Raw genomic sequence first — 18899 nt, 5'->3', positions numbered from 1 at the left:
CTGCCATGTCCCCAAGGCTCGCTTGTAGCTCACATCAGAGCAGGGCTGGGCTCTGACCCGGCTTTGTGTGCCCTCTGGTTGGCTCTCCCCTGGTGCAATCTGCAGCCCCCTTTTCTCTGTGTGGCCCGGAGGGTGACTGTCCCCTTTCCCTGGTGGCTGCAGGAATACTGACGTCGGGTGACTGTTCCACCCGGAAGCTGAGTGTGCCTGGGAGGGAGCACGGGGGCCGTGCTGGCAGCACCACGGCTCTGCCGAGGGCCATCGCAGCTGGCGGGGCACAGAGGAGGCCGTGGCCACCAGACAACACGGCTGGGAGGACAMGGGACAGCAGAAGACAACCAGAAGCTCTCTGGGCCTGACTCTGTCTGGGTTCCCAGGATCCCTTTTGGAAAGGTTTAGGTTTGGAGGAGGAGCTCCAAGCCTGGGAGTTTTATCTGACTTAAGCTTCCTGCAGCCATTGTTGTTCAGGTCTGGGTGGTGGTAGAAAGGTGACATTTGCATACAGCAATCAATTCATTATCCTTTTCTGCATCCCAAGCTCCCCAGGGCTGCTGAAATGTGTCCCTGACTCCTCTTGTGCTTTGGGGATTGGCCCAGAGAATGGATCTGAGGCCGTGAAAAAGGCAGGTTGTTGTGGAGGGGTGAAGGGAGTAGAGTTTGTGATGTTTGGCTCTTTGAGCTGCAGTGAAGCTCAGAGTGCAGCCCTGTTCCTGYTTGGAATGTCTGCTCTGCCCACCCCAGCTCTGGGCTTCAGAGCCTGTCACTCCAAACAGCCCTCCCCCAGTTCATTTTGTGTTCCTACTGTCCTTAGGGCTGGGTGTGATCACACGTGGTGTGGTTTAGGAATGGCATTTACTGAAACACTCCCCACTCACTCCCCCTCCCCTGGGATGGAGAGGGGAATGGGAGGCACAAACAGGGAAGATTACAGGTCGAAATAAAAGCAATTCATTGCAAACAGCAATGAGATAAGGAGCAACAGCAGTAATAACAGAAGTGTGCAAAAGTGGTCCTGGTCCTGCAGAACTGAACCCTGTTCAGGCCAGAACCAGGACCTCACCTTACTCCATCCCCAGAAACCTGGCTTTGTGGTCAGTGCTTTATGGCAGAGTTTATAGGTGTGGTTTGGCCACTGCCACAATCCCAGCAAGGCAGATGTTCCCCTGGAAAGACAAGAGAGTGAAGCAAGAGCCTGGGGCTGCTGAGCCCCCGGTGCCAAGCAGGGGAATGCCAATGCAGGGACAGCTCTGTCCCCCATGGGAGCTGGGCATGGACACCACAGCCCAGATGGAGCTGTGCTATCAAGGACTACCTGCCTTTGATTTCCAGGCTTCTGTGCCAGGGCAATCTTGGATGGGCACTTCCAAGGACAGGCAGTGCAGGAGGAGGCTGCCCCATCACTGGGTTTGGGTGAGAGACTCTGGTGACAGGGACCGTGGTGTAAAATGACTGTCCCTGTAAGGGGGAAAAACACAACAATCAAAATTTGAAGTCTGTGAGGGATGGCTCTGATGATTCAGGAAGAGTCCCTTTGGGCAGAGGATGGAACCCTATGTTCCTTCTGATTTTGGACCTTGGTCACAGATGCCAAAAATTCATCCAGCTCCAGCCTTTTAGCTGATCATCCCTTCTGCTGAGCTGCTCCAGTCCCTTTAGGCAGGGGTGACAACTGTTCTGCTCGGGGTGTCTGTGACTCCTGGGGCCAGCCTCTGTCCCAAAACCGGCAGGGATGGCCCCGTGTGCCTGGCAGTGTCCCCCCACCCTGGGGTGCTGCTTCCTGCCTCTGGTTAACTCCCAGCCTCATCACCAGGCACCGTTTTTTCCATCCTGAGGAAATGCCCTGGAGTACTTCACCCTCAAGAGTTGGGATGAGGGGCGGCTGATTCCCCTCGTGCAGCATCCCTGGAAACTCCTCAGAGGCCTGAAGCTGTCCTGGGAGCAGTGTGCAGGGCTTTGTCCCTCATTCCCTGGCAGTGGAGGAATGGGGGCAGTGCCAAAGTCTCTCCCTGCCTCTGGTGGTTCTTCTGGCTGCACTAGCCCAGGGCTGTCAGGGTGCTTTCCCTTGAATTTAACACAAAGCCCCACAAAAGCACCTGAAGGGAGGGGTCTGGGGGCACCTGGAGGGCCGAGGCAGCCCGGGTTCAGCAGTGTCTTCAGAAGTGGGTGGGCTGTGCAGGACAGGGKCTATAGGGTTACTGTAGGGATTGGGGGCTGAGTTTGCAAAGTCTCAGGCTGGAATAAAGGGGTTTGGGGAATTGCAATGATCAGAAGGCCTGGAGGCTGGGAAAAGGGGGAGGTGTGACCGTGTGTATGTGAAGGGAAAGGACAGGCCCCAAACAGGGGCTGCAAGGGGTATYAGAGCAGACAAGAGGGCAGCAGGGAGGGGGTTTTCTACAACACTGTGTCCGTGAGGAGGCAGTTCCTTAAACGCAKGCTCTGAACCAGCATTCCTTGCAGCCAGGGTGGTTGTGAGAGCAGCAGGTGCTACCCTAAAGTGAGTTGTCTGAGGAAAAACAGCATTTGCTGACTTGGAGAAATGAATAAAACCTGCGAACCTGTGTGTGGTGTGTGGGTGTCTGTGCGGGGAGCTGGGGCAGCAGGAATGAGCTCCCTGATTCCTTGCAGGAAGATTTTGTGCTTTCCAGCTTCCCCTCTGTGGAGGTCCACGGGGCTGGGGCTGCCTCATCCCTGCCATCCCTGCCCTGCATGGTGCCACCATGGAGGTACCACCCTTGTGGCACTGTTGGGGTGGGTGATGTGGGAGCCCAGCAAAGAGCAGCAACTCAAAGTGCTGGTGGAGCTGCTGGAGCCAGTCCAGAGGTGGCCACGGAGATGYTCCAAGGGCTTGAGCCCCTCTGCTCTGGAGCCAGGCTGGGAGAGCTGGGGGTGGACCAGGATCCATGGAGAGCTCAGAGCCCCTTCCAGGGCCTAAAGGGGCTCCAGGAGAGCTGGAGAGGGACTGGGGACAAGGGATGGAGGGACAGGACACAGGGAATGGCTTCCCAGTGTCAGAGGGCAGGGATGGATGGGATATTGGGAAGGAATTGTTCCCTGGGAGGGTGGGGAGGCCCTGGCACAGGGTGCCCAGAGAAGCTGTGGCTGCCCCTGGATCCCTGGCAGTGCCCAAGGCCAGGTTGGATGGAGCTTGGAGCAGCCTGGGATAGTGGAAGGTGTCCAAGGGCAAGGGGTGGGWTTGGATGAGCTTTAAGGTTCCTTCCACCCCAATCCATTCAGCTGTTCCCCTCCCCTGGAGCAGACAGAAGCAGCAGGCTCTGCTTGCTGAAAAATAAATATTTATTTACATCTGAAAAGTGAGTTAATGTGTAAAATGATCTCGTGGGGGTTACAGCGATCCAGAACAACTCCTGTGTGTCTCCAGCCTGGATCTCCTCTCCGCCTTGCTCTCTGTTCTGTGTGCTCCAGGCAGCCCCTCCGTGAGGCACTGRGAGAGGCTCCCCCAGCCTGTCGGGGAAGGGGCAGGAGCTGGAGACCCTCCTGTGTCTGTGGGCATCTCCTGGAGAGTCCTGGCAGGTCCCTCCGGCCTGGAGGGGACTTTAGTGCACGGCAAGGGAAGGAAGGTGGCTGGAACGAGCCATGGCAGTGTGTCCATGCTGCTGCTGAGGGTCTGGGCWGGGGCTGGTGCTGGGGGTGTCCGCAGCTGCTCCGGGCTCCTCCAGGAGGGCTCAGGGCCGGCCCAGGAGCCGGGCACAGACAGTCCTGTTCCTCGCTCCCAGGCTCCCTGGCACCCACGGGCTGCTTGGCCAGGCTGGGCTTGTGCTTTGGCACCCACTGGAAAGGAAACTCTCGGGATCTCAGCCTTTGGCCAGAAAATCGGTTCCTGAGCTTCTGCCAGGCCTGCAAGCCCAACCTTTCCTCCCTAGAGGAGGAGGTGGCTGGGCTGGGTGCTGGAGCTGGGGTGTGGGAGGTCAGGCTTGGCTCTGGTGAGCTGCTGCTCTTAAATCCTTCACTCCCAAGTGACAGAGCTGAGGCTTTGTCTGTCCTTGGTGAGGGTGCAGCAAGGAAGGGGACAGGTGCTGCTGTTCTGGGTTGCTGACCAGGCTGGGGAGGAGGTGCAGGAGCAGCACCTCGCTGTGATGGGCTTTACAGGGGCTGTGGGTGTCTGGGAGCTGTCAGGGTGCTGCAGAGGCAGCCCCTCTGTGAGGGGAGGACAGGGGAGCCCTGGRTGTGGGGTTTGGGCAGCAGGTCCGGGCTGAGCAGCGCCTCCCATTGCCCCTGCTGAGGGCCAGGCTCCCCCCGGCTGCTGCCATCCCAGGGGTGCCCAGGGAGGCGTGGGTGTTCTAGGGGTGCCCAGGGAGGTGTAGATGTTCCAGGGGGTCCCAGGAAGGTGTGGGTGTTCCAGGGGATCCCAGGAAGATGTGGGTATTCCAGGGGTATTCAGGGAGGTGTGGGTGTTCCAGGGGGTCCCAGGAAGGGGTGGGTGTCCTGGGGAGGCTGCTGGGTTCTGCAGCTGCCCAGGCCAGGGGAGGAAGCAGCCGGTGGTGCCCACACATCTCCCAGGCACAGGTGAGACCCTGCTGAGGGGACAGCCTGCCTGGCAGGAGCCACAGGTGCCACCTCAGGTAACAGCAGGGATGTCCCTTCCAGCAGCTCCAGTGTGACACAGCCTGGCCATCCCGGGTGGACACTGCCCAGCACGGCTCCCTGCAGCCCCTGCCCTCCAGCCAGGTCCCGTGGCCATCGTGGTCAGCGGCCCCTCTGCCCTGGCTGGTCACCACCTCACTGAGCACAGCAGAGCACCGGGTGRTCGAGCTTCCAGAGCTGCCACTTCTTCTTCATCTCAGACTTCACCTGCCACAKGGAGGGAGCAGGGGCTTATCCTCAGGCACAGGTTAGGGTGGGAAGGCTGGGCAGGAGGTGCCCTGGCAGGGACGGGGACAGGGATGGGGACACCCACCTCCTTGTTGGCAAAGCAGTACAGCACGGCCACCAGGAAGCCCTGCAGAAAAAGCCAGGGGTGAGCCCCCTCTGCCATCCCTGTCCTGGGGCTGGAAGGAGTTAAGGCTCTGCCCAGGCCCCCTCGGGGTGCTTTTAGGGCTGAGGTCCCCGTGGCACCACAGCCTCCAAGAGGATGGGAGGCACCTCGAGGCACACACTCGAGGGCAGAGAGGCGGTGTCCCCTTCCCRTGGAGGCACCACAGGGAGAGGGAGCTGGAAGAGGGACCCCCGGGTCTTTGCTCCATGGTGTGCCCAGAGCCGRGAGTTGTTTGTCTCCCATCTCACCTGGAAGGAGTTGAGGAAGAGGGTGAAGAACACCTTGACATAGCGCAGGAYGCCCGTGGTTTGCTCATCGGTGGCAAAGATGAAGACAACCTCGTGGATCCCAAAGAGGGGGATGAGGGTGAGGGTGGCTTTGGCCAGCCTGGAGGACAGTGAGGGGACCCTGAATCTCCCAGTTAATCCCAACGGRTCGTTTAAGGGGTGCAAAGTGGAGGTGACGCGTGGGGTGGGTGTGGAGGTGGAGTCTTCCCATTGTCCCAGAGTGTCYGCCCCCTGTCCCCACCCACCTCAGCTTGTAGTCGGCGTAACCCTTCTGGTTGGCCCGGAGCTTGGCCAGGATCACCTTGAGGATCCGCATGAAGATGAGCAGGTTGATCTGGGAGGGGAGACAGAGCAGGGGCACACAGGGACACTCACCCGGCGGGAGATAGCACTCCTGCATTGCCAAGGCTGTGCTGCCYTTCCTCCCTCCTGCCATCCCAAAATCCCGGCTAGGAAGCAGCAGGGGCCACMCCCACCCCCTTTCTCTGGGGCCCAGCACCCCGGCTTCCTTCATGAAGCCCCAGGACCCGGGAACCAGCAAATTGCTGTGCATTTGGCTGATCCTTGGGGCCAGCTCTCCCTCCCGGCCGCTGCTGGGAGCTGCCCTGGGGATGGCAGCCCCGCCCAGGGCGGCAGCCAGGGGTTGAGCTGCTGTTCTCCAAAAAGGGCCGGGGCTGGCAGCTGTTCCTTACCAGGGATGCCAGCAGGATGGGGATGCGGATAATCCACCAGTAAGCCATGTTCTCGTTCAGTGCCCAGCACCTGCCAGGGAACACCGAGGGCTGCACCATCACCCTGTGCTGGGAGCAGGGAGATCCAGCCAGGGGGTTCAGGGACCCTCAGTGTCCCAGCCCAGCCTGGGGCTGAGAACCCCTGCAGGACCCCCATGCCCCATCCATCCCTCCATCCATCCATCCATCCATCCATCCATCCATCCATCCATCCATCCATCCATCCATCCATCCATCCATCCATCCATCCATCCATCCATCCATCCATCCATCCATCCATCCATCCATCCATCCATCCCTCCCTCTCTCCCCCCCCACTCACTCTGCGTTCTCCTTCAGGTACTTGGCCGCCATCCAGGGCACCACGAACACCACGGGGGTCCCTGCAAGTCACACAGCAAACCCTGTAAAACCAAGCACCCTCCTGAGCTGAGAAACCACCCCCGGGGGGGCACCGTGGGGATACCCGGGGTCGGCAGAGCCCCCACCCCGCACCCTCCTGGGCCGGTTGGGACCGCSATGCCCCTGACAGSGTGCRCTGTCCCYRTCCCCRCCSCGTGCCCGGGTGGCCCCTACCCCAGCCCAGGTAGAGGTAGAGCCTGTAGTAATTCTTCTCGGAGAACACGGCCCCGATGAGCAGCTTGTAGAGGTAGACAGCTTCCACCAGGAACCAGTAGTGGTTGGCCAGGATGCAGTACTGCATCAGCACCTGCGCCGCACGGCACCCCAGTGCTGCCTGCCAYGGGAGAGCCACCGTGGGGCTGGCTGTGCTCACGGGCACCCACAGCTCACCCRCAGGGACCAGCCCCCCCAGGAGCAGCACGGGCACCCCAAGCACTCTGAGAGCTCACCCAGAGGCTGCACAAGTACCCCAAGAGCTCACCCAGAGTGATGCAGGCACCCCATCACCCATCAAGCATGTGATGTTACACTCCAAGCACTCTGAGAGCTCACCCAGAGGCTGCACAAGTACGCCAAGAGCTCACCCAGAGGGGCACAGATGCCCTCAGAGCTCACTCATGGGTGCCCACACACCCCAGCAGCTCAGCCACAGGGGCTGGGCCACCCCAAGAGCTGGCCCAGAGGGTGCACAGGCAGTACAGGCACCCCTATCAGAGACATGGCACTGGCACTCCAAAAACTCACCCACCGGCTGCCTGGAGCTCCACCCCRCCACCCCAGCCCTGGGCGAGGGTCCCCACGATGGCACCAGCCCAGCGCTTGCCTCGTGGCTCAGCAGAGCCTCCCAGTCGGCCACCTGCAGCAGCTGCACGCCCCAGCGCCGCTCCAGCAGCGCGTCCTTCACCATCACCGAGGTGGCCCGCAGGCCGAAGGAGGCGAACAGGTTGGCGTGGATGTAATTCCGGGTGCAGCGCAGGTTCCTGCGGGAGCCGGGGCTCAGGCAGGGCCAGCGCAGCCGGGAGCGAGCGGCCGGGGCCGGGCCGTGCCCTACCTGCAGGCGGTGAGGACCAGCAGGGCGGAGATGAGCGTGAGCAGCGACAGCGAGTAGCCCACGGTGTAGAGCACCTTGAAGCTCACCATGAGCCGGCGGGCGCCCTCCTGCCGGTGAGCACAGCCCGGTGAGCCCAGCTGGGTGCCTGTCCACCCCTGTCCACCCCGGGGTGCCAGCCGGGGTCCCACCTCCTCAGCAGTGACCTCCAGCTCGTCCTCGCACTGTGAGTAGTCTCTCCAGGGCTGGCTGCCGTTCACTGTCACCCACTGGCCGTCGGTGCCGCACCTGCGGCTCACCAGCCCGTGTTTCACTGCGGGCACCAAGGACAGCACAGTCCCTCCGGCTCCCCAAAACCCTCTCCGGGGATGTTGGGTCCCACAGACCCTGGAGCAGGGCAGGCATGAGCAGGACACGGGCTGGCTCTGCCCCGAGCCCCGGGTGTCACTTTACCCCAGGGCTGCTCACGGCTCCCTCTCAGCACCAGGGGAGCCCTGAGAGCCCCTCCGCCCCCAGCACGGCTCAGCCCTGGCTCCCAGCTCCGGGCTGGCAGTGGGCACCCTCACCTTTCTCGAACCAGGGYAGGTAGAAGGGGCAGGAGACGTTGACGGCGGTGCCGGGGCTCCCGTCGGGCCAGCAGGCGTACATGTCGAAGGTCCTGTTGCAGAACAGCCCTGGGAGGGGCAGAGGGCAGGGGCAGGGAGAGCCAGTGGGCAGCTGCTGCCGGCACGGCCACATCCAGCCCTGCCACCGCCCAGGGGCCGGTGCCACTCTGAAGGTGCCCCACACCAGCCCCGGCCCCCAGGGCATCCCCGGCCCTGGGTATCCCATCTGAGATGCGGCGATCCTCGTCCGACCCCCCGCTCATTCCTCTGTGGGTGAGCAGAGAGTGCTGGAGGAGGGACAAACCCCGCCCCAGCCCTGGCTCCGTGCGCCCCACGCCCGCTCCCGAGCTGCCGGGTACCTGCCGGGTAGGGCTCGCTCGCCATCCTCCTCAGGCACTCGTCACGGTACCGCAGCCACTCCTCGAAGGTCTTCTCCAGYACCTTGGCCCCGCCGCGCTGCATGCCCGGAGCCGGGTCAGAGCCATCTGCCCCGGCACCTCGAATCCCGCCGGGAGCTGCTGCCGCCCCCCGGGATGGGCGGAACCCCAGGACGGAGCCGGGACGGAGCCCCCGGCAGGGGTCAGAGCCCGGCAGTGCCAACCCCGCTGCCCCCGGCCCGGCCCGGCTCTCACCGGCACACAGGAGAACAGGCACATCCAGGCGAGCTGGACAAGGCTCCGCAGGGATCCAGCTCCGAGCGTKTCCCCCATGGCTGCTCCCAGCCTGACCAGTGCTCCCAGTGCCGGGGTGCCTCTCGGGCTGCGCCGGGGACCCAGACCCTGGTGAAAGGGGGAGGAATGGGGACGGCTCGGCTCCGCCAGCACCCGCAGCCGGGGGAGGAGGCAGAGATGTGCTTCCCAGAGCGACACAGGAGATCCTGAACACGTCCTGGGCTGCCACAGCCCCGGGTCAAACCAAAACCTCGGGGAGCCCCAGGCGGAGCAGCCAGGGTGTAACTGGATCACACGTCTTGTATGAGCCCGKGCAGCCTCTGCCCACCGCTGCCAGCCCCGAGGGGAGCAAAACCCATCGTGACAGCCGATGTGACAGCCCCGCTGGCACCGCTGCCACCCAGCAGGTGGCTGGCATCCGTGGGTGACCTGTGAAGGGGCTGCAGGGACAGGAGGCAGCGAGACATCTCTGGGGGTCCCCTGGGACCGGACAGGCTGGGACCCCCAAACCTCCTGCACCCCATCACCTCCCGCCCCGATTGTGCTCGCAGTGACCCCTCCCAGCCCAGCCGGGGTTCCGAGGGGAGGASCAGCTCAGTCACCCCCGGGGCTCCCCGATCCTCCCGGGGCTCCCCATTGCTCCAGGCTGGACCACTCCAGCCCGACCCCCCTTCCAGCACGGCCCCCCCGGTTTTCTCTACCACCCCCAGGGTCCCCAGCCGGTCCCGCTCGGTGCTCATGCGGGTCCCGGGGCTCCGCCGGGGCTGCGCCGCCTCCTCCGCTCGCTTACCCAGCACCGGCAGTCCCGGTGTTACCGGCAGTCCCGGTGTTACCGGCAGTCCCGGTGTCCGGCGTTTCTGGCAGTCCCAGTGTTCCCGTTATTCCCGGTGTTCTCGGTATTCCCGGTGTTGCTGGTGTTTCTGGCAGCTCTGCAGCTCCACTGTTCCCGGTATTCCCGGTATTCCCGGTATTCCCGGTGTCACGGAGAGCCCCGGCCCCGCGAGGTGAACGCGGCGGTGATGGAGCGGCGTCTGCGGCGGAGCCGCCTCCTGCCAGCGCCGAGCCCCGACGGGAGGGGGCCTGGGGGGGCTTAGGGGAGAGTTCGGGGGCGGCACCGCCTCCGGGGCTCGGGATGGCCGCTGGGACTGGCGGGGTCCCGGCGCCGCTGCCCCCGCGCCCCCGGAGCTCCAGCGCGGACCCACGGAGCGCCCCGGGTGGGGGCACGGGGGTGGGGAGGGGGGCAGGTGCAGCCCTGACGGGGGTCCCAGCTGGGTCACAGGAGGATGGAAATCGGGGTCCGGGTCCAGCCGCTTCAGGAGTCCCTGGTGGGATCACACAGGGGTGGGGATGGGGGGCAGGTTCAGCCCTGACGGGGGTCCCAGCTGGGTCACAGGAGGATGGAAATCGGGGTCCGGGTCCAGCCGCTTCAGGAGTCCCTGGTGGGATCACACAGGGGTGGGGATGGGGGTCCGGGTCCAGCCCAGCTGGGGGTCCCCAGTTCCATCACATGGGGACAGAGATGGGGGTCCAGCCCTAAACCGTGGGTCACAGGGACTGGATCAAGGACCCAAACCCCCTCAGTCTCTCACGGAGCCCCCACGCCCCCTCATGCAGCCCCAGGGAGAGTCACAGGGGTCCTTCATGTCCCATGCTCGCTGTCCCCGGGGCTGRGTGACRGCCTCTGTGCAGGCAGGGAGGGCWGCAGGGCCACCCTCCCCGGGACAGTCCTGGATCCAGCACAGAGACACAGCCCGTGACACCCACAGGTCCCATTTTCCAGCCTGGCAATGTCAGGGACAAGCCTGGTGGCCCTGGTCACACTCCCACCCTCCAGCCCAGGTCGGGGATCTGTGCTGACCTACGGCCCTAGACAGGGCTGGGGAAGGTCGTTTTCCCATCAGTGGAGCAGGGATCCCCCAAATTATCATCAGAGCTGCCCTTCCAGGCTCCCACCCCTCTCCCAGTGCAGCCGTGCTTCCCTCCATGCTGGAGTGCTGCTGCCAWCCCTGCTCCACAGAATAGGGTTCATACCCCAAAACTGGCTGAATGCACCAGAAAATGCATTTATTTTGCAAAAATTGATGTTTGCCTTGAAGCTGCTGCAGTGAGGAGCAGACACAGGAGTCAGAGGGATGAGGAATCACAGCTGCTGCTGCTCCAGTGATGCAAGAGGTGTCTGGCTATTCCAGGTGACAAACAACGCCGAGGTGGAGCAGTCCAGGGTCAGGATTTKCTGGTTTGGGGAAAAATGAGCCCTCAGGTGCCTCCCCCAGCATGAGCCACCACCAAGGTGTTTGGTCATTAACAGATTATGGATTTGGGACAGGACACAGGGAGTGGCTTCCCACTGTCAGAGGGCAGGGATGGATGGGATATTGGGAAGGAATTGTTCCCTGGGAGGGTGGGGAGGCCCTGGCACAGGGTGCCCMGAGAAGCTGTGGCTGCCCCTGGATCCCTGGCAGTGCCCAAGGCCAGGTTGGACACTGGGGCTGGGAGCAGCCTGGGACAGTGGAAGGTGTCCCTGCCATGGCAGGGGTGGGATGGGAYGAGCTTTAAGGTCTCTTCCAACCCAAACCATTCCATGATAACACAGTCCTGGGGCACTCATGGATGGTGATTCCAGCCACATCCCCCTCCTCAGACCCACACTCCATACATCCTCACCCCACAGGCCTTCCTGTATGAATCCATCTAATGCCAGCAGAGCACGGGGTGGGCTCATCCCACAAGGATGCAGGATTTGAGGACAGCCCAGGGCTGTGGATGGGCTGTGGATGCCATTCCCCAGAGAGGAATCACAAAACTCCAGACATTACTGTCCCGGTGAGGTACATCTGGATGGGATTTTCTCCCTGGTCCCCTGAATAGGGACATGAGGGACAAGCTGTTCCTCTCCATATTGATGCATTTCAGGCCGGGTCTCCATAGCGACTGCAATGCTCAGCCGGGGCCGGATCCTGATCCATGGGGTGCTGCAGAACCACAGSGAGAGGGGCTGGGACAGCACCCCACTCCCCAAGAGCTGCTGGGGCCAGTTTGGGACATGGCTGTCACCGAGGACATGGCTGGTACATTTATTTATTAAAGGTGGTGGTCACCATTGGAGCTGGAAAAACTGTCTTGAAATTRTCTCAGGCATTGAAGGTGTTGGTGCTTCCTGGGCATCCTGAGAGCTGCAGGGGTGCTCAGGGAGAGGAGAGCATCCCCCAGGGTCCTGCATGATAGGATCAGGGAATTGTTTAGGTCAGAAAAGCCTTCTAGGACCATTGAGTGTAACCATTAACCCAGCACTGCCGGGTCCACCAAAAACCCCTGTCCCCAAGTGCCACATCCACATGRCTTTTGAACACTTCCAAAATGTGTGGAYGGTGACTCCACCACTGCTCTCAGCAGCCTGCTCCACTGCCTGATCACTCTTTCAATGAAGGAATCTTCCCAATCTAAATCTTCCCAATWTCCACCCTAAACCTTCTCAACTGGAGGCCGTTTGCTCTGCTCCTGTCGCTTGCTCCCCGGGAGAAAAGCCAGGYTCACACTGGGATAGACACCCAGCCAGACACCCCCGAGCGCTCAGTCCCTCCCCGAGCGCTGTTACCGGTGGCAGCAACACCTCCTGGAGGCAGCTTTCCCTGTCTCTATCCATTATTGATGSGAGAATTCATCCGTGCGTATCACCGCAGGCTCCGCTAATCAAAGTGYTTCGCTCCCCATCCAGAAGCAATTCGCAGAACTGCAACGCTCACCAGCACATCCCGGCTCGCAGTTACTCAGCGAACTTCCCAGAAAAGGCTGTCGGAGCTTTACCAGGTAGAGAAATCCATCAGCATGTGAATGCTCAGGAAGCAGCGTGAGCAGGGACGCGGCTCCCTGCGGCTGAGACAGCTCCGGAGCTCAGAGGCACCTAGGGCTTGTGAAAATCCTAAAAACAAAGTATTTTAAGTATTTTCAGCATCGGATGATGGTGCTGTTAGAAATTGCTGCTAACCCAGTGAGGAGCAGACCCATATGAGCGTAGAGGTGTTTGCCCTGGAATTCCCTCTTTTGGGAAGATGTTCCCTGCATCCCAACAAAATCTGTTTGTTATTTGAACCTCTCTGGTTCAGGAGGGAACCCACCCCGAGCTCTGCCCAGCCACAAAACACCTCCTTGTTCTGGAGGGCAGCGATTTGGGGTGAATCTGAGCCCTGACACAAAGCAACAGCGAAATCACYGTCTGGGGGACACCGAGTGGGGCGGGGCTGGCACAACTCAGCCCCGGGAGATTCCTGCTTTGGGGCTTATCCCGGTAAAGCYCATGGGAAATGCAACGTTTAATTATGTGCTCGAGCATTCCCTTGATGGCCACAGCCTGTTCCAACACGATTATAAAGGGATTGATGACTTGTCAACCCGTCCRTAGCCAGGAATCAGCCAAACACCGCTGGCAGCCTACCCAGGAATGATCAGCTGGGGGATTTTGTACGGAATCATCTGCTTGGACATTTATTCCTGGAAAATTCTGGTTTCGAGAAATAGCGAGCGACAAAGGACTTTGGAGGGACAGGGGGATCCTGTTCTGAGAGAAAAAGCTTACAAGTCACATCCCACAAGGTGCCCTGGAGGTGCCCCAGGGGGCAATCCTTGCAGGGACTGGACGAGACCTGGAGCTCTGAGCTTGGGGTTTTGGCCAGTGTTAGCAGAACGGGAGCATTCATTTCCTTCTCGTTTCCACCCCATTTCCACCCCCTGGGGCGCTGGCAGCCAGGACCCCACTCCATCACACTGCAAAGGTCGCTCCCAAGGCGGTGTTTCACACATTCCCGTGATGAATGAGMGCTCCCAGCTCAGAAAGGCGCTATCGGATCTGACCCTCACTCACTCGGAGCCCTCAGCAGCTGCCGTCCCTCCAGAGAGACCCCGGGCACTCGGGATGGAGCCTGCACTCAGAGCTCACTGGGTCTCTTCGGCTTCGGTGGATTCTTGTCTAATTCAAGCGGAAGGTTCAAATGATAAGATCAAGAAATTCTCCAAAATTCACCTCTACTCACATCCCGCTCCGGGGCTGGACTCTGTGTCCCCGTTCTCTGCCGAAGGGCACSGTGTCCCCTCCTCCGTATGGAGAGCCTTGGCAGCAGAGCAGCGTTCGTGTTCCAAGCCGGGGTTCAGACAACCCCGGCCCCGGGAATTGAAGGAGCAGATGAAGGGATGCATCTTTTCTTGCCTCCCAGCCTGGCAGCAGCCTGGCTGCAACTTCTGTTACCAACTCTGGGGCCCCAGCACAGAAAAAACCTGGGTGGAGCTGCTGGAGAGAGTCCAGAGTCCAGGAGATGCTCCAAGGGAGCCTTGGCAGGAGGGCATCAAGGAATTAGTGCTGATCTGCTCTGGAGCCAGGCTGGGAGAGCTGGGGGTGCTCAGCTGGAGAAGAGAAGGCTCCAGGGAGAGCTCAGAGCCCCTTCCAGGGCCTAAAGGRGCTCCAGGAGAGCCGGAGAGGGACTGGGGACAAGGGATGGAGGGACAGGACACAGGGAATGGCTTCCCACTGCCAGAGGGCAGGGATGGATGGGATATTGGGAAGGAATTGTTCCCTGGGAGGGTGGGGAGGCCCTGGCACAGGGTGCCCAGAGAAGCTGTGGCTGCCCCTGGATCCCTGGCAGTGTCCAAAGCCAGGCTGGACATTGGGACTTGGAGCAGCCTGGGGTAGTGGAAGGTGTCCCTGCTGRCCCCCTSTATCTGAAAACACTGCTAATTGTCATTTAGCTTAGTTATCATTAAGCTGGGTGGGGTCAGGGTTAAACTCCGATGTAAACACTAAGGGGCAGCTCCCCTCAGAGCCTCCCACCAGTTATTTATGGGCTCCCAGGGATATAGCAAAGCTTTGCCAGCTTGGGTTGGCCCCAGAAATTCTGGGGGAAGATGAAAGATCTCCTTTCTTCCTTGCCAAAAGAGCTTTTCAGTCACTCGAAGGAAGGAGTGGCTCTGTCCTGAGTATGGAGGCTGAGCCCAGGGGCATCTCCAGCCACCCTGTGGAGGCAGAGGAGAGAAGCTGAGGATCCCCTGTGGGTCTGTGGCAGAACTGGGGGTGTCCCAAGTGCTCTGAGAACAGACGTGTTTTCCACACCTTTAACATCCTGTTTTGTAAAACCAAAGGATGAAGCAGTTGCCTTGTCACGCCCCCGGTTCTGGGTCCTTCCCAGCCTTCCAGCTGTCCCAAATGTTGGATGTTTGCCACCTTACAGAATCATGCAATGGATGAAAATGAGTTTTCACCCTGGACTCTAACTGGCATGGCTCTGTTGTGCTCAGCAATGCATTCMAGTCACTCGGGCCTGCCAGGTGACAGATGTGCTCTGCATTGCCCTCTTGCCAGTACATCTGAAAGGGCTCCAGAAAAATTCCCCCATGGCAGCCCCTCCCATGGTACAAATCCTGGTTTTGGGGGTGGAAAGGGAGGCACTGAGACTGGAGGCTCTGTGCTGTCACGGGACASGACACTCCAGGTGGGGCTGGGGGATGCTGGCAGCCCAGCCACCACAGCAAATGTCAGGATCCATTTTGTCCACAATTATTTCACCCAAGCACCCCAGGTTTGGGAGCTGACAGTCCCCCAGGCACAGAGCACACAACACACTTGCTGGGAAAGTTCCCTCCTCCTCAGTCAGGGGAAAATGAAGTGGAAAAGCAACTTGGCCATTTGTTAGCAGCTCCTTGCACRTGCTCCTGCAGGAGCTTCCTGAAGAAATGCTGGAGCAGCTCCRTGGGAGTGGTGGGGTGGCTGCTGCTCCTCGTGGTGTTTGCAGGGAGAGGCTCCTCTGCCCAAACACTGTTCCCATTGGAGGCCCAAGTGTCAATCCCAGAATCACAGAATGATTTGGGTGGGAAGGAACCTCAAAGCATCTCTTGTTCCACTCCAGGCCATGGGCAGGGACACCTTCCACTGTCCCAGGCTGCTCCAAGCCCCATCCAACCTGGCCTTGGACACTGCCAGGGATCCAGGGGCAGCCACAGCTTCTCTGGGCAYCCTGTGCCAGGGCCTCCCCATCCTGGGTCCTTTCTGGCATCAAAATCTTCAAAAAATGTTGGGGTCTGGGTTGCATCTAAAGGTGTCAGTAGATGYCATAAGCTGGACTGAAAAACCTGTTGGATTTTTGTGTTAGCCAGGGCTGCTTGTGTGTGACTGCCCCTTCTGATGCCAAAAGGGCCCATTAATCTGTGTAAATTGGAGGCTGTGTCATCCCTGGTTATTGCTCTCCCACACCCACTCCAGTTCCTGCTGATGCAGGGAGGCTCTCCAGGAGCAGCTGTGTGGATCACCCTCCTCCTGCCTCAGCAACTTCTGTATTTCCCACAGAACTGAGATTTTTTTAGCTCTCAGAAAGTGTCTGGGCTCCTTCTCCTGGGCACCACCAGCTCCAGGGACTTGCTCAGAGAGTGCTGCAGGCAATGTGGGGATGGGGTGTTATCAAACCCAGTTGCTGATAAGGCACAGGCAGCACCCCAACTCCTGCTCTGCAGACTTCCCACCCTGCAGAGCACCCTCCTGCAATTCCACAGGCTTTGGATGAGAGCTGTTCATTTCTCTGTGAGTTAATGAAACCTCAGGCTGGCTCCTGGCTGTGCTGGCWGTGTGATCTGTTTTCTGGAGGTCGAGTAAAGAACGATGTCAGGCTAGACATGTCAGCTCTGCTCATAAAGATGCCCACATATCCCCATCAGGGGTGTTTTTCTGACATGACCACACGTTTTCCAACAGCTTAACGACTTATGAAGGCATCCARCGTGTAGAGAAAATCTATCTCCTGTCCAGGGAGCCAGAGATCCTCGTTGCCTGACTGAGGGGGGATAATATTTCCTCAAATCCTGTAAGAGCTGCAGCACAATGGCTTTGGCACTGAAGTTGTTAGGTCTCTGTCCACCAGGCAGAGGCAGGGGACACAGATGAGGCACAGGGAGCTGCTGGGAGTGGTGTTGGACTCCTCCACCAGGAATGGCTTTCCCTGGGCTCAGTTTCACACCTGGAGCAGTTTTGGAGCAGGAGAAGGTGGCTCCAGGTTGGGGTTATTGCCAGGTGAGGTGTGGCCCTGCCTGTCTCTCCCTGTGACTGTGCCTGGCTTGCTGCAGCTGGGATTCCTGCCAGGAGATGAAGCTGGAATCTGGGATCCCTTTGGCTTTGCTGGGAGCTGCGGTTCCACAGGAGGGCTCAGCTGTGCCATCCCCTCTCTGGGCACTGGGATCACCCTCCCTGCAGGTTGCAGACTCTGCCAGCCCAGCCGTGCCCAGGGCCAGCCCAGCCATCGGCCACTCCCTGCTGCCCACCATCCCCTGCCCAAAGCCCCTCCATCGCTGCCACTCCAAACCTTTCCTCAACACAAATTTGTTTTTAGGTGTCTTGAAGACAAACCAGCTCCCCCCACCTTTCAGCAGGGCAATATTTAATTCTGCTGCTGAGATCACAAGTTTCTGCCAGCACAGGGACATAAAATTCCCAACCTGGCTCTGTCCAACGTCTGTTTATCCAAGGCTCCAACTCCCCCTGAGAACACCCCTCAGAAAGGGATGAAAACCAGGCAAACGTGGCACCTCCACAGGTAAGGAGTATTTGAGATAATCCTGGATCTGCTCTTATTTCCGCTCATTTGTGTCCCTAGTTTTGATGGGATGCTGATTACACTCGATCACTGCAGGTATAAAATACTTAACAATGGGGAAATATCCCCTGGAATTGTACCTAAGCATTTAATGCAGTGGATGTGGCACTGGGGACATGGTTTATTGGTGGCCTYGGCAGTGCTGGGGAATGGTTGGACTCAGTGATCTTGGAGGGCTTTTCCAACCCTGATGATTCTGTGGTTGCAATGAGTTAAAGAGGCTGTGCCTAGTTTGGGGCCTGGAGAAGAGGATCTTGCCAAGGAGGGTTTGTGTCACCCATTGGCTGAGCAGGCCTTGTGTTTCCTTATCCATGAGCAGCGTTTTTCTGGGTGATCCTTATCAAATCACCTTCCAAGTGTCCTTCCAAGCCTGTCCTTCCCTTATGCTTGTCACCCTGTCTGGTTGTGCTCTGAGCCTCTCCCTGCAGGCAGTCCAAGGGGCCAAAATGTTGGTGAAAAACACACCAAACCATCCAAARATCATTAGGGATCTCTTCCAACTCAGGATATTTGATGAGAAAACAAGGATTTTTGGGTCCCYTGTGCCTTGTAGCTCCCAGGCTCACTGGGAAGGCTGTGCTGCCTCCAGATCAGGCTGTGCTGTGCCATTTGAAATTGGGTCCCCAGGAATGAGGGAGGTTTTGAATAATCAGCATTTAGTGCTGCCTTTGGGTGGGTCAAATGGCACTTTGATTTGGAAAGAGCTAATGGAGGGTGGGAGTAGAATTTTGGTTTTCACTGCATATAAATGAGAAGCCAATCTCCTCTGCTGCCCTGTCACACACAGACAGGGATGGATCTGAATATCTCTTTCCTCGGAGCTGCTTTTTCATCCTAAGCAGCTTCTCCTGCTCATCTGCTGAGCCACCAAAGGGCAGCTGTTGATTTATTACCCCTGGTGTTTGATCCATGGGCTGCAGCTTATCCTGGGCACCCAGCTCTCCTCTAATGCCAGCCCATTAACRGGGAGAGCTGCTCTGCACTGTAATTATAGGGAACGTGACATTCCTGCGGATTTTTCCTTCCCCAGACCTYCAGATATCCCCAGATTCCTCGGCACAAAGAGCACTTCACTTCCTCCGGCAGTTCCCTGGCTGTTTCTCCTCCCCTGGGAGGGGTTATTTTTCTTTTTTCACCTSTGGAGTGATGAGGTTAATGTTAAATAAAGTGAGAAGGAAGGAGTTTGCTCATGAAACTCTTCTAAGAGCAACAAGTCTGCGAGCTGAGCCAGCCCTCATCAGCAAACAGAAACCTCAGATCCTGTGAATGAGGCAGAAGTCCARGCATGAAAACAGAATTTAGATGAAAATTAATGTCCTGGGTGGGAAATAAGGGAGGCTGTGACTGGAAGAGCAATACTTGGTGCCCAACTYGGAAGTAAAAGACAAAAGTGGGTGCAAGAACCTGAGCATGGACTGTCTGTACAATTCTATGAACTGGCCAAGTGAAAACCTCATCATTTCCTATCCTGCCTGGTTTTGGGGAATTTTTTTTTTTTTTTGCAGCAGCAGCTCCTCTCTGAACAAACGATCTGACAG

At 59.2% G+C, this 18899-nt stretch overlaps 2 protein-coding genes across 5 annotated transcripts in view; one reads left to right on the top strand and one right to left on the bottom strand.

Moving 5' to 3' along the window:
- The window catches only part of ANKS3 (ankyrin repeat and sterile alpha motif domain containing 3), a 17939-nt gene extending 14929 nt beyond the window's left edge, over positions 1-3010 (top strand). For all 4 annotated transcript variants that reach the window (XM_057372425.1, XM_057372427.1, XM_057372424.1 and 1 more), the window contains exon 18: positions 163-3010. The gene's annotated coding sequence lies outside the window, so the exon portion shown is untranslated. The remainder of the gene's footprint in view (positions 1-162) is intronic.
- A 271-nt stretch (positions 3011-3281) lies between these two features.
- On the bottom strand, positions 3282-8859 carry LOC130577229 (glucagon receptor-like). Its single transcript, XM_057372430.1, has 13 exons — positions 8699-8859; positions 8426-8522; positions 8028-8135; positions 7653-7774; positions 7465-7571; positions 7237-7393; positions 6588-6747; positions 6334-6394; positions 5973-6042; positions 5526-5614; positions 5242-5380; positions 4916-4957; positions 3282-4809 (listed from the first exon to the last, which is right to left on the bottom strand). Exons 1-13 carry the CDS (start codon positions 8774-8776, stop codon positions 4738-4740), a joined length of 1302 nt encoding a protein of 433 aa, XP_057228413.1. The 5' UTR covers positions 8777-8859; the 3' UTR covers positions 3282-4737.
- Positions 8860-18899: the final 10040 nt, after the last annotated feature.

Source organism: Malurus melanocephalus, unplaced genomic scaffold (assembly GCF_030028575.1).
Source record: "Malurus melanocephalus ecotype Western Australia unplaced genomic scaffold, MMel_1.1 scaffold_170, whole genome shotgun sequence".
Taxonomy (NCBI): domain Eukaryota; kingdom Metazoa; phylum Chordata; class Aves; order Passeriformes; family Maluridae; genus Malurus; species Malurus melanocephalus.
This window is presented reverse-complemented; position numbering and strand designations above follow the sequence as displayed.